Consider the following 13,476-nt stretch of genomic DNA (forward strand, 5'->3'; position numbering starts at 1 on the left):
GCCACAGAAGTCACATGTAACATTGAGTGCACACTGTTGCCCAGATTGCCATGTCAAAAGCATTTTCTCAACAAGAAGATAGCCTCTAAATTTTGGAGAACAAACTCTATATTTTCCACATTAAGTAGCATGTGTTCAAACAACTCATATCCAACTCATATCTGATGCTTACTTTGACCTGGCACTGAAAGTAGAGTCGGGACCAGTCCCATCCAATATCGGTATCGGAGGATGATACTGTCAATACACTCATCGGATATCAGATTGACACTACTGTTCCACTATTCCATAGTGTGATGTTTATATGAATTATAAATATGTAATAATGTAAGCCTATAGCCAAAATGTTTTAGCATATAATTAGTAATTAACCATTTGTTTGTGTTTGTTTTTGTGTATTAAAATTATTCTAGGTTGCTAATGAGGCATAAAAACACCTGGTTTACAAGTATATATACAAATGTACAAAATAATAAAAGTATAAAGTAATATAAAATGACACTAATGAATGGATTTATGTGTGCAAATACCACTCGATAGTGGCATTTGAACAGATAATAGCTAATTAAAAAATAATAAGTTGTTTGTGGCTAACCACTTAGCCATTAGCGATTTGGTTTTTAAAAATACACCAGTAGCTTTAAGATGATAAAAAAAAATAGCAAAATCTTTCTTTTTTTTCCCATACAAACAAACGTTCAAATGTTAATAATTATTTTGAAGGCTTTGGGAAAACTGCATTCATTTCTCTCGTAGACACTTTATTTTGTGATCCGGATATTCTGAAAATGCTAATAAATCAGAGACAGATGACGACAGGACTTCTGAAGCATATGCGAATGGAAAATGCCACAGTGTTATAAAGCAATAAGTCTTGCTGCGTGGGCGGGTGAACAATCAATAACTTATAAAATCAATCCTAGATCAGTTTCTTGCTCGACCATATGTTTAACACATTTAAGACTATTAGAACAGATACACATTATCTTTTCTACCCATTGCAAGTGGAGAAATGCACACATTTCCAGTGAGTAAAGTTCCAAGATTATGCAGGATGAATATCGTTGTAAATAATGTGACACATCAAATGCATTGCCAATGACTCAAAAATAATCACACATCTGAATGTTTTTAAAAGTTGCACATTTTGTTCCATTAAATAATTGAATCAGATTAGAGCCTCCACCCCCAAGTGTTCAATAGAGCCTTAACAGATTAGAGGGCGTCTGTCTCTTTTTATGCATGGATGATAATGAGTTGATTTCAGCACCCACTGTAGGACCAACCAACAGAATCAACCTGTCATTAATTTATTCAGCAAAATCAACACACAGGCACATAGCCACATACTTGTCCAGTGTATGCAGAAAATATACACAACATGTATCTGACAATTTGGCACAATTACAGTTTAGGCATGGTAAAAATTTCACCAAATGCTGATCTGACAGGTCTCTGATGCCTCTGTGGAGAGTTTCAGCTGGGTAGGTGTGGAAACCTAGGTTACCTCATGTTTTTGTAGGTAGTAAGGTGCGCATGATATTACATCTTTGGGTCAAATCTACTCATTATCATGTGTGTGTAAAAAATGCAGATGCGCAAGACCTGTGATTACAAACGGTGAGACACATTAAGCATTTCATTGGGAAGTAAGGGAATGCTTATCAGAAGTCCTGTCTGGCTGGGGAATATTGGTAATAACTGGTACATTGACTGCAGAGTTGGTGAAGATTCAGATTTCCTTGGGAATGTGTATAATCACTGCTAAGTTGGTTCATTTAAAGATGGTCCAGAAAATATGTACAATCACCGTTTTCCAACATTTGCCATAATGCATAAAACTATCTATCTATCTATCTATCTATCTATCTATCTATTATTATTATTATTGTTAAAGCTGCACTTGGCAATATGTTAATGGAGAAACTTACCCTACTTTCAGTTAAACTTTAAGGTCAAGCATGATGGGGAACCTGTGTAGCGACTCTCCTCACAAGAAGTGATATCATGAAACTTAAATGTAGTGTAAAAGTCCAAAAGTGTGTTATAGGGATGGTTCACCCATTTTGGAAAAAATAGATATTATTTCACTTCCCTCCTAGCTGCTAGGACAGTAGTGGTGCTATCTTCCTCTCATTGTTACTGAGTGCTGGATACTGGCTGATGCCAACATTTTGGCTCTTTTCAAAACTTTCCTTAATATTAGGAAAACAGTTCACTGAAATGCAATTCTAAAAACATTTGAGTGACAAAATAAATCCTGCATTTGCTGAATCTGTCTTCATTTTAGATCAACGATGGTTTGTTTAAAAGTTTCGTGGGAAAGCAGCGGCGAGTCATGCTGGACGCCTGTAATTTGAATAAATTAGCCTAGACTTAAACTTAATGCAAATGAGGAGACGCCAACATGATGCCCCATATCTCGAAATGAAATGCAACACTACCAGAATGCATCATACAGCTGCCTAAAGAGAAAATGAATGAGAAGCATGGAAATTATTGATCCTATGGACACAGACAATCACACAGATGAATCCTAATTTGCTTTTGCACCAAAGCAACTTCATAATTTTTTCTCCTAAATTACATGCTGCTTGTCCACAGGGGTACCTCAAGGGTCAGTGCTTGGTCCCATTCTCTTTTCAATACACAACTCCTTCCTTGGTGCAGTCATCTGCTCACATGGCATTTCATACCACTCTTATGCTAATGATACCCAACTCCTCCTATTATTCTGGACGGACGACCTGATAGTCTTGGCACGAATATTGGCATGCCTCACTGATATCTCAACATGGCTGAAGGAAGGCCACCTTTAGCTCAAACTGTCAAAGACTGAGCTCCTCGTCTTCCGGGCCAGTCCCTGTGTAAAACAACAAATCAGTATTGAATTCTACACAGCTCATTCCCACAAAATCTGCCAGAAACTTGGGTGTTGTTATTGATGACCAACTGACTTTGAAACATTTGGGACATTTGACTTCCGTGGCTTGCTCATGCCAAGTTGCTCTGTTCAACATCAGGAAAATCAGACAATGCCTGTCTGAATATGCAGCACAACTCCTGGTATCAGCACTTGTGATTTCACACCTTGAGTGCTGCAACTTCTTCCTGGTAGGGCTTCCGGCAGGCACACTGAAACCTCTGCGAATGATCCAGAACAGAGTGGTGCGTCTGGTATACAACTAACAAAAAACTGCCATGTCACTCCGCTGTTCACATCCCTCCACTAGCTCCTAGTTGCTGCTTGCAATAAATTCAAATCCTTCACACTCATGTGCAGAGCAGCAACCAAAACTGTTCCTACCTACCTGGACTCCTTCTTCCAGGTTTACGCTCCCTATTGCCCACATGGTTCTGCCATGAAGCGGCGGCACAACGAGGCCCTAAATCAGTAGCAAGACCCTTCTCTTCTGTGGTTCCCTGGTGATGGAACAAGCTAACTCGATCTGCAGAGTCCTCCGTCTTTAAGAGAAGGCTAAAACCCAGCTCTTTGGGGAACACCTGCTCACTTAATGGATTGTGGAACCCAAATTCTATGTTTTTTTTCCTAAACTATAATTTTCTGTGCACTTGGTGGCCACATGTGCATTTTAGCTTCAGAGAGTGACACTTGTAAAACTTTATTTTAGTGGATTAAAGTGGTTATTTTTCTGAATGATAGCTGGGGGGAAGTCCACCTCAAAGGCAGGAGACCAACAGTTAGCATCTGGAGCATCCAGCCATAGCACCACTACTGTCCTACAGAACAGCAAGAGGGGAAGTGAAATAATATAATTTTTTAGAAAAATGGGTGAACTATTGCTTTATCACAGCAGCGAGTGAGCGCTCCATTCAGAGACAACTGCCAGGTTGGCAGCATGTGCATGATATACATTTACCATCATTTTTATAAAAACATGTTTTTGTTGCTTTTTGAGAGATTTCCCCAGTTTTACATATATATTCTTAATTGGGAGGGCACCAGTTTCCGGATGTGATTTTCATGCTGTCCATCATCTCAACTCCCTCTCCATCTGTCAAGAAGTCATCACACGTTTCATGGTGTTAGAAGGCCATTTCCTTCCTCTCTTCATCTTCTCTGCTCCTCCTTCCCTCTCTCTCTCAGTGGGGAGACATTTTATGGTATGATCTGTGGGAAAGGCTCCAGTCAACTAAAACCCCTGTTGTTTACCCAAGACTGATCTCACTTCAGCTGTACAATTTCCCGCCTGCTGCATTTTGAGAATATGTTAATAGGCACACTTCCTTTTCCACCACTCCACCTCTTGACTGGAAGTGTGTGGACCTTTTTTTTTTATGTAAAACTGGATAGTCAGGCAAGGTTTTACCTTACTAGTAATGTTTGTGGAAATACTAGTTGAAATTGCTCATATTTAATGGATGGAATACAACATTTGAAATTTCAGGGTGGGGATATTCTTCGACTGAAATGAAGAGGCTGACTCATAGAGATCTCTTTATCTGAAAGGGATTCCAGGATATGGGTTCATGTGCATTCCTCCAGATCTTCCATAGTTTTGTAAGATTTTAGCTGACTAAAAATATGTGTATAAAACCATGACCATGTATGGTATCTGTTCTCTCTCAAGTATGCCGAAGGCTTATTAGATGAATACACCACTACCTCTCCTTTTATCTTTCACATCTTTCTTTCAACTTTGTCTCTATTTTTGTACTTATTCTCTTTTTTTGGAAATAAAGAAATTGTAATGAATCATTTTACTAACAAATGTATTTACTCCCTTACTTACCATCACTGGTTTTCATTTAATTTGCTTTAATTTATTAACAAACCCCACTGTTCACTCTTCTAAATTCATTTCTTCCCTGCCCCACTTTTCCGCAAAGCAATCAGGCATTGGACACGCTATGGTAAACAAACTCCATTGTCTGGTAGATATCATTCTTATTGTTATTTTTTCTTCTTATTTTTTTTTCCTTTGGTTTGCTGTGTACTCCCTCCCCTCTTCCTCTTTCTTTGACTTATATCAAGATGCCATTCTCAAAAAATTAGGAAATGGGGTTGGTATTTCCTGGCTTTTCACAATCGCATAGTTCCTCTTCTCCCTTTTTTCTTTCACCTGGGTCATCCACTCACAATGCTTCTATCCTCCTTTTCTGCTTCCCTTTTTAACCTCTTCCACTTTTTGAGAACTTTTTCTTCTCTAGGGTGTTCCTAAAGTCTTTGTATTTCTCTGATTTTTCTGTCTATTTTTTGATGATAATGTTGTGGAGGCTGGCAGAAGCTTACCACACCTAAAAAAGAGAAGGAAAAAGAAAAAGAACAATTCAACATGGGAGCTCTGACAATTGTTTCCTGTGTAATGTGCATGGCTTAATCCATGGACTCAACTGTCCTTGCATCTGTCACTGCCATGTTCATACACTTCCCTGAAAATGTGAAAATAAAATCCTGAAGGCAACCCACGATGCAGGAGAAATAAAATCAAGCTGGATAGCCAGCAGTCATACTAGAACCATGCACAAGTTTGGCACGATCTGTGAAATTTTTCTGACTTTGCAAATGGCAGTCTGCAAAGTCCATCAGGCAACATGCAGACTAAAAGCAACTGAAAAGGACAAAGAGATAATGGGACATTGAGAATTTGAATATCTCACTGGATTGCCCAACAAGTACCTGTGGAGGTATGAGAAAATATCAGCTAGCATGATTCCTGTAACAGTCATTAATGGCAAAAAATGTACCCAAGATTTCCCAGAAACTAACAAAACGTAAATCCCTCTGCTTCTTTTCTTTAGGATATTATGATAAATAGGATTTACACAAATGCTCCAATTATGCTCCAGCAAGTTCTTGAAAATAATGTAACTATTGGAAGTTATACAGTTAGTCCAGTTTATCAAGTAGTAAAACATTGGCCAACAAATCATGTAAATATTAAATAATAATCTTGATCTTTATAATACTTAAGCATTATAAAGTTACACGGTGGATACTTTAATATCATTGCAGAAATATTTCTGATGGCAATCATGGGTAAGCTGGGAGAAGGCACATTTTGTTAGGACATCCCACCATTAAATGTTAGAATTTTCAGTGTGTTGCCTGTATTACAAAGTAAATGTGTTTCGTTTAATTTCTACTTATTCACTTACTGAAAGAGGAATGATTTTCTTGATTTACAGCTTTTATTCCTTGCAGTCAATTTTTGGGGGCTCTATTTGCGGAAATCATGCACAGTAACTTAGCGCAGGCAACGTGGTATTTTAGGGCTCAGGTGGGAAAAAGTCCGCCTGCACCGGCTTGGTAATTTTGTGCCTTGCCAAGATATTGCTTGCACTGAAATGGGCAGGGAGTACAGAAGAGGAGGGTGCCTGCAGATTTGTATCAAAATCTGCAGGCGTGGTGCAGTTTTGGTGTCCAAAAATCCACTTGCACTTCCACCTCTTCAAATCAACTCTTAGCGCAGATGCAGGCGTTCTGGGCTATATTTGTGGCTTTTGTTGGAGGAGGTGCACTGGCATGGACCACAGGCTGGAAAGTTAGTTTTGACTGCCCAAGAAATCATTGGTAATTTTCAACATCCCTATCAACCCCCACATTATGGTAATTCTGAGCTATGGACAAGATGAAAAAAAAAATGCCTTTAGTATTTACATTGTCAAAAGTATCTAAGGATCAAGATTATGACACAGTATTTCATGTGTGTCAACTCATGGAGATCACTGCCTGTACTTCAAAGTTATACCAAAAAATGTGTAGAAGATGATCAAGCCTGTAGACTGTCATGGCGATAGTTTGGCTGTTTTCTTTATAATATTGTGTTTAAGTTTCACATAAAACATACAAATGTAGCAATGCTCATTTTAAAACATTTAGATACACTACTAGTACAGATATTCCATATAACCAACCTTTGGTGGAAGCTATCATATAACATAACTATGCTAGCAAAACTCTTAATATAAACAGTGATGGGCCTAATGGAAAAAAAAATAAAAACAAATCAAGTAAAAAGGAAAATAGTACTGCAAACGGTAAAAATAGTACCAATAGTACATCAGCCTACAGTCTTTTACAGATCTACTGCATCAAGCCAGCAAAGTCATTTTTAAAAATCCATTTCCTCTTTGCAATTTATCTTAAGGCCTTACCTTGTCCAGATCCATATATTGGTCACCTTTACTCTCGATAAAGAGGAGAGCAAGTTGTGAAATGGTCCTTGATACTAGTGGAGTGCACAGTCCTCTGAAAGAGGCTGCTGCCTGCGCACCGCCTACACCTGTGGACATTTACAGAATGAATTGGTGGTGAAAAATTGCAGTCCAGAAAGCATTCCAGCTTGGCTACTTTCTCAACTGAGTACAACATCTACAGCAGAAAGAATATCAGAAACAGTGAGAAAGGAAACAATTAAATTAATAATGCTGATTGAACCATGTCCAAAAAATTGGACTGGATTTCCCATATTCCAATTTTGAAAAATGTATTTTTTACAGGCAAACCTGTAAGTAGGCAAAGCTGTCTCAGGGTTTGTGACAGTGCTGTTGGCTGGAGAATGGATGATATTGGAGCAGGAGCATGGAGTGAGGATATGGTTTCAGTACAACTGTTACTTAAGCTACCCAGCAAGCTAGTACAGTTAGGGCCCTATCTTGCGCCAGACTCCCTAAACCCGCTATTTGCGGATTTAGGATTTAGGAAGAGGCGTTCCCCCGTAAAAGTTGCTATCTTGTGCACCTCCCGCTATCCGCAAAACACCTGCGCTACCCGCTATATTATGCATAGGCGTGTTTTGGGCATTACGCCAGTTAAACCAATCAGTGTGCCAGGTGCCATTGCCTTTAAGGGCAGGCTGCGCTATCCTAAATCCTAAATCCTAAACCCGCGATGGAGAGAGGGAGGTAGATTTTCTCAGGGCTTCTACTGAGGCTAAAGCAAGTTGGCTTTATATATATACATATTATATATTATATTATAGGCGAGTTAATTCGGGAGGTGGAGCCACATGTGTCCAAGTGGACGTGTCACAAGGTTGTACTGATTGAGTAAAATCCCCGGGTCACACCACACACACACAAGAGGCAGAGGTGGAACTATGTGTAAACTAATTTATTGACAAGGTAGACTGGGCAAATAAAATATTAAAAATAAAAATACAGCACAGCTGCTGGCTTATGATAAAACAATAAAATGTGCTGGCGTAAGTGTCCAATTAAAACAGTCTTTCCTCTAAACAGTCTATATGAGTAATATACTCAGTCCATTCCGGCGGCGTCCCGGTATCAGTCCGACCGTGTGCGTGGCGAGGCTCTGACGGGGCGCGCATTGAAGCCGCCTGGGTGCGCTCTCTAACAGCCCAAACTTTAGGGAAAGCGGATAGCGGGTGGTCCTGACCACCCGCTATCCGCTTTCCCTAAAGTGTGTGCGCAAGATAGCAATTTTAGGGATAGCGCATGAAACACGCCCACGGGCACACCTCCAGGCGCAAATGACGGAGTCGGCATAACGGACAGCGGGTAGCGTGGGCGCAAGATACCGTTTAGGGATAGCGGAAGTTCCTAAATCCGCAATTTGCGGGTAGCGGGTAGTGGCAGCGGGTAGCGGGTGGCACAAGATAGGGCCCTTAGTCTGCAGCCTCAGCTAAGCCTGCTCACCCATTTTGTTTGTCTTTCTTATGGCCTTAGGTGACACACAGTGCGGTTAGCTCACAAAAGGGATTGTGCAGCTTTTTCGTCCGTTAAACCTGCAAATAAGAGAAAAAGAAACCATGTGATTCACAAAACACTGACAATGGATGAAATCTGTGCATACCTGTGCTGCCAAGCAACTAGCGTCACAGTACACCATCACTATTTATGTGTATTTAAAAGATGTAATATGCATACACATGGCACAAAATCACTCGCTCTCTATGCAAATGAGCCTTCTTGCAAAAATAGTCAAATTCACAAAGATCAGCAAAGTGCATTTATAAGGAGAATTTCAAGTTTTGATTTAACCAAGACTATTCACTTACCAAACAATAACAATAAAAAAGCAATCAGATAAATCAACAAAACCAGGCAATTAATAAAAACCAAAATAAAACACAAATGTACTTGAAATGACAACCATAGTAATAGTAAGTATAATAATAATACTTTATTTATATAACACCTTTCGTAAAGAAGATGTAGCTCAAAGTGCTTTACAGTAACATGAAAAAACAAGAGTAGAGTACAAAACAGGCAATTTAAAACAATAAAACTGTGATCAAATTAAAAAGAGTAGAGGCAGTTAAACATGTCAACAAGACATTTAAAAAATGGAGATAAAACAAATTAAGATATAGCATATAGTAAAATATGTTAGAAACAGAGGAGAACAAAAAACAATAAAATATGTTAAAAGAACAGAATGAAAAAGTAAAACCAAGGAAGCGTGAGTTAGTTAAAAGCAAGGTTGAGTAAATAAGTTTTCAATTGTCATTTAAATAGCAACAATAGTAGTAAGACTAGATAAAAAGGTAAAAAATAGTAAAATTTAAAGATTATGAAAGCCTTCGCAGTACAAGGGAGTTTTAAAAGATTGTACTGACATTGCCAGTCAGGTCTTTTTAGAGTCAAAGAGCACTGACGGCATAAACCTGGTCACCTTTGGTCTTCAGCCTGGACACAGGAACAGTCAGGAGATTTCAGGCTGTTGCACTGGCTTGGAATGGGCCCAGTCCAGAGAGATATAAATGTCATGTCTGAATATACTGTAGCCTACATAGGTCAACCAACCTCTCTGATCAATACGTAATGCTGTTCGAAAAAGATTCAAATCCATGCTAAGAAATGTTGCATTCATTGGTCTCATTATTATTTTGGCTTAATAATTCAGCACCATGGACAGCTCCATTCAAACCAGGCTGAAAAATGGAATCACACTGAAAAACAGCATCGCAAATTGTATTCAATGACAATTTTTTAGGTCATGGAAAGTCGTGAAAAAGTCATTCATTGCACTGTCAAAGATTTTGTCCTCCAATAAAATATGACTTTTCAATAGTCCATCCAATATCCTGGCTTTCAGATGGATATCCTGCAGTGTGGGTCTGTTTTTACTTCTGTCCTCTGCCATCTTTCTGTGTGTATTGCATGTTTGCTGTAGTGTTTTTTTTTTTTTTTTTGTGATGTGTAACCCTCTACTAACTCAAACCACTGTATTTTGTTTGTTCATTTTTGGTTTGGTTTGTGAGTGTGTTTCATTTTTTTTCTGTCTGGGCCTGGCCTGGTCCTTTAGGTTGATAAAGGGCAGTTGCCATGGTTTTGTGGTTTCTTTCCTCCTGCATTCAGTTTGATTTATTTAAAAGGCAAATCACAGAATCTAGTAAATACCACATGGCTTGTGTGTAAGTAGTGCTAGTTGAAGACATGAAAACTAGTGCATGTTTGTCAGTGTCTGGACTAATAGTGTGTCACTCCAGCAAAAATCACATAGTAAGCATCTTTGTTTTGACATTCTACTAACCCTTCATACCTAGCGAAAATTCAAATTACCACACCAAATAGCATCTACTAACCTGCATCAAAGATAAAGAAAATGTTGGACTGGCAGATTTTCTTTATCTGCTCTGTCTGATCCACTGTGCCACCATAAAACTGGTGAACACAACCTGCCAGTTCAGAGATTCAAAATCAGATAGACCTGAGTGAGATACAAAAAAGCATCTTCTGCAGCACTGTAGGCCTCCTCCTTTCCTTGAAGTCCAGGAAAATCAAAGTGATATTTCCACTCTCACTGTTTGTTTTCACCGTTTACTTACCTACTCTCAGGTGACAATATCTGTGGATGGAATACTGACCACCACAGGTTACACCCAGGAAGATTACACCATGTTGGGCTCTGATGACTTCTTCTATGTGGGTGGAAGTCCCAGCACTGCTGACCTGCCTGGATCTCCAGTCAGCAACAACTTCATGGGCTGCCTCAAAGAGGTAAAAGTGCCTCTCTTTGCTGATGACTCAGTATTTATGTTTGCATGGGTGTTGTGAATCTTGAATTTTAGCAATGTGGGATGGTGATTGCTTTTGATTGCTAAGCAGATCTTCATATTGAATTTAATTTTCAAACATGTAGGGGAATTTGTGTTAAGCTTTCAAGTCTCAGCTGAAAACGTTTTGTTTTTGTTTGGTTCAGACATTTTTGTCCATGCTAATAAGCAGTTTAAAGTTTTTGTAATTTTTTGAAGATTGGATTTATTCTTTTTATCTTAATTATGGGATATCAGTTTTTTCTAGCATTCAACATAGAATGCTCTTTTAAAATTGGTGGCTAAAAATAACTATATGAAGAGATGTATTAATTATAAATATGTTAATTAATAAGAGTGACATAACACTGTTGTTACCATCAAACGATGACTGTGAAAAACATTCATGAATATTTATGGCCATTATTTTTAATTTGGTCAGTTATGTCCCTTTCCCTGAAAAATTGTCTGGGATATCTCTGTAATGACAACCTGACATTCATTTATGACTCTTGTCATAAATGCTAAATCATGTCACTTCCTATGAAAAGTTGACATTGTTTGGTATGCCAGGGCTCAAAATACTTTTTTTTTTCCTTTCAAGGTTTTAGACAGTTATCCAGTACTATAATCAATGTGTTTGGAGCAAAAATAACAATTTTAAACATGCACACACACACACACACGCACACACACACACGCACACACACACACACACACACACACACACACACACACACACACACACACACACACTCATGCACACACTATGGAGTTTAGCATTGGAGTTACCTGTCAGCATAACAGAAGTGCACCGGTGACGACGGCACATTTAAAATGATTTCAGACTGTTAATCAGCTAGTAGGTAGTAGATGTTACTTACCCAAACCACTCTTCTTTCTGTTGTCGTGTCTTTGGGTCTTTGGGACACCAGAAGCTGACAAACTTTACAGTACAACACGCCCCCGCTCTCATAAAAATCATTGGCAAATTCATATGCCCTATCTCTGGCAGTGATCCTTGTCGCTAAATGACGGCGCCTTAGCTCCTCTGCTGTATATTTGATTTTCGACATCTTTTAGTTGTTAAAACAAGTTGTTTTCTTCTCTGTTGTTCCACCTCACGACATAACATAAGCCATAGACAAAGGGGTGAGGGGCGGGATGCGTTTAGGTACACTGCAACGGCTGCTGCAACACTGTTGTGTTCAAATTCCACGGAATTTCAGCATAGTTTTTGTCAGAGCACTACGGGAGCAGATTCTGCTTGGGCCTGCAACATCAGCATACCGGGAAAGAGAGCTGCTCGTTCCCAGGGAGTTTTACAACACGGAAGTGAACATGTGTACCTGCGTCTTCCGCACCAAATATTTTACGGGTATTCCCAAATTTTATTAGGAAGAAATCACACTGAAAACTGTTTATAACCATCTTTATTCTTTATTGGACCTATTACAAGCCGGATTGGGTGGAAATGGGTGGAAAAGGACACAATTTTTTTGCCTGCAAAATTGCAAATTGTTTTTATTTTTTTTCTGCAATCTTGAAAAATTTTCTGCAAATTGCAGGTTGCAGGCAGGTATTTCAAGTTCTGTATGCTGTTGTCATGACAACTTAGGATTAGCACAGACGCTGTAGTCTGTCATTAAAGTGACACAGCTGGCATACTTACAAAGTCATTGGGCAGTATTGTAGCACTTGAGTCCAGGGCTTGGAATAGCGAGTGAAGCACTGGAATTGAGCTTGAAAACTGACTCAGATGTGTTGCTTACAAGTAACTCAAACACTGGTAATATGGCCGTGGCTTACAGCAGGTACTCATATTATTGCCTCAGACATGAACACTCAGGAATTGAAGTTGGACACAAAAATAAGACTGCAAGTTGGTGTTACCATAACATTGACGTTAACTTTTAACTCTGTGTGGCTGATTTTGGCTGTTATGCAGCCAACTGAACATGCACTTGCCTTCAAATACAGCCGTATAATTTTGTGTGTTGTGTCACTGAGTATGATAACACTCTGAAATGCTTTAAAAAACTAGACAATAGGGTTGTGCACAACCCCAATTGTGCATGGTCAACTAATCAGCGGGTTGCGTGAACGAATAACTGATTATTCTGTATGTGCTGGCATTCACAAAAGCTTTAATTAACTGCGGCCAAAACATGAAATGCATCAGATGAATCTTGAAGACTCATTTGGAAAAAAAAACATTCTTACTCAGCTGTCAATCATTAATTTCTTTGGGTTAATAGTTTGCTTAATTTAACAGAAGAATCTAATGCAATATTTTGGGCCTGAGCAGTCTGCAGTACAATGCATATTGCAACAACTGGAATAAATTAACAGAACAAGAAAACAAATGCTCCCCAAAGACATCCACATTTTCCTAAATTTATTTTTCTAAACTTCTACAATCAGCAGCAACAATCTGACTGAAAATAGACCTGTGGATAAAAATACAGTCAACCAGCTGTGTTAGCATGCTAATGGATAGCAGGCTAACAAG

The 13,476-nt window shown here is 38.9% G+C and overlaps 1 protein-coding gene across 1 annotated transcript in view; it reads left to right on the forward strand.

Annotated features, from left to right (window-relative positions):
* nrxn3a (neurexin 3a) overlaps positions 1 to 13,476 on the forward strand; it is a 445,490-nt gene that overhangs the window by 101,232 nt on the left and 330,782 nt on the right. The window contains exons 7-8 of the mRNA XM_030044763.1: positions 4,852 to 4,896; positions 10,768 to 10,929. Coding sequence (XP_029900623.1) covers positions 4,852 to 4,896; positions 10,768 to 10,929 — 207 coding nt within the window. The remainder of the gene's footprint in view (positions 1 to 4,851; positions 4,897 to 10,767; positions 10,930 to 13,476) is intronic.

Source organism: Myripristis murdjan, chromosome 22 (assembly GCF_902150065.1).
Source record: "Myripristis murdjan chromosome 22, fMyrMur1.1, whole genome shotgun sequence".
Lineage (NCBI taxonomy): Eukaryota > Metazoa > Chordata > Actinopteri > Holocentriformes > Holocentridae > Myripristis > Myripristis murdjan.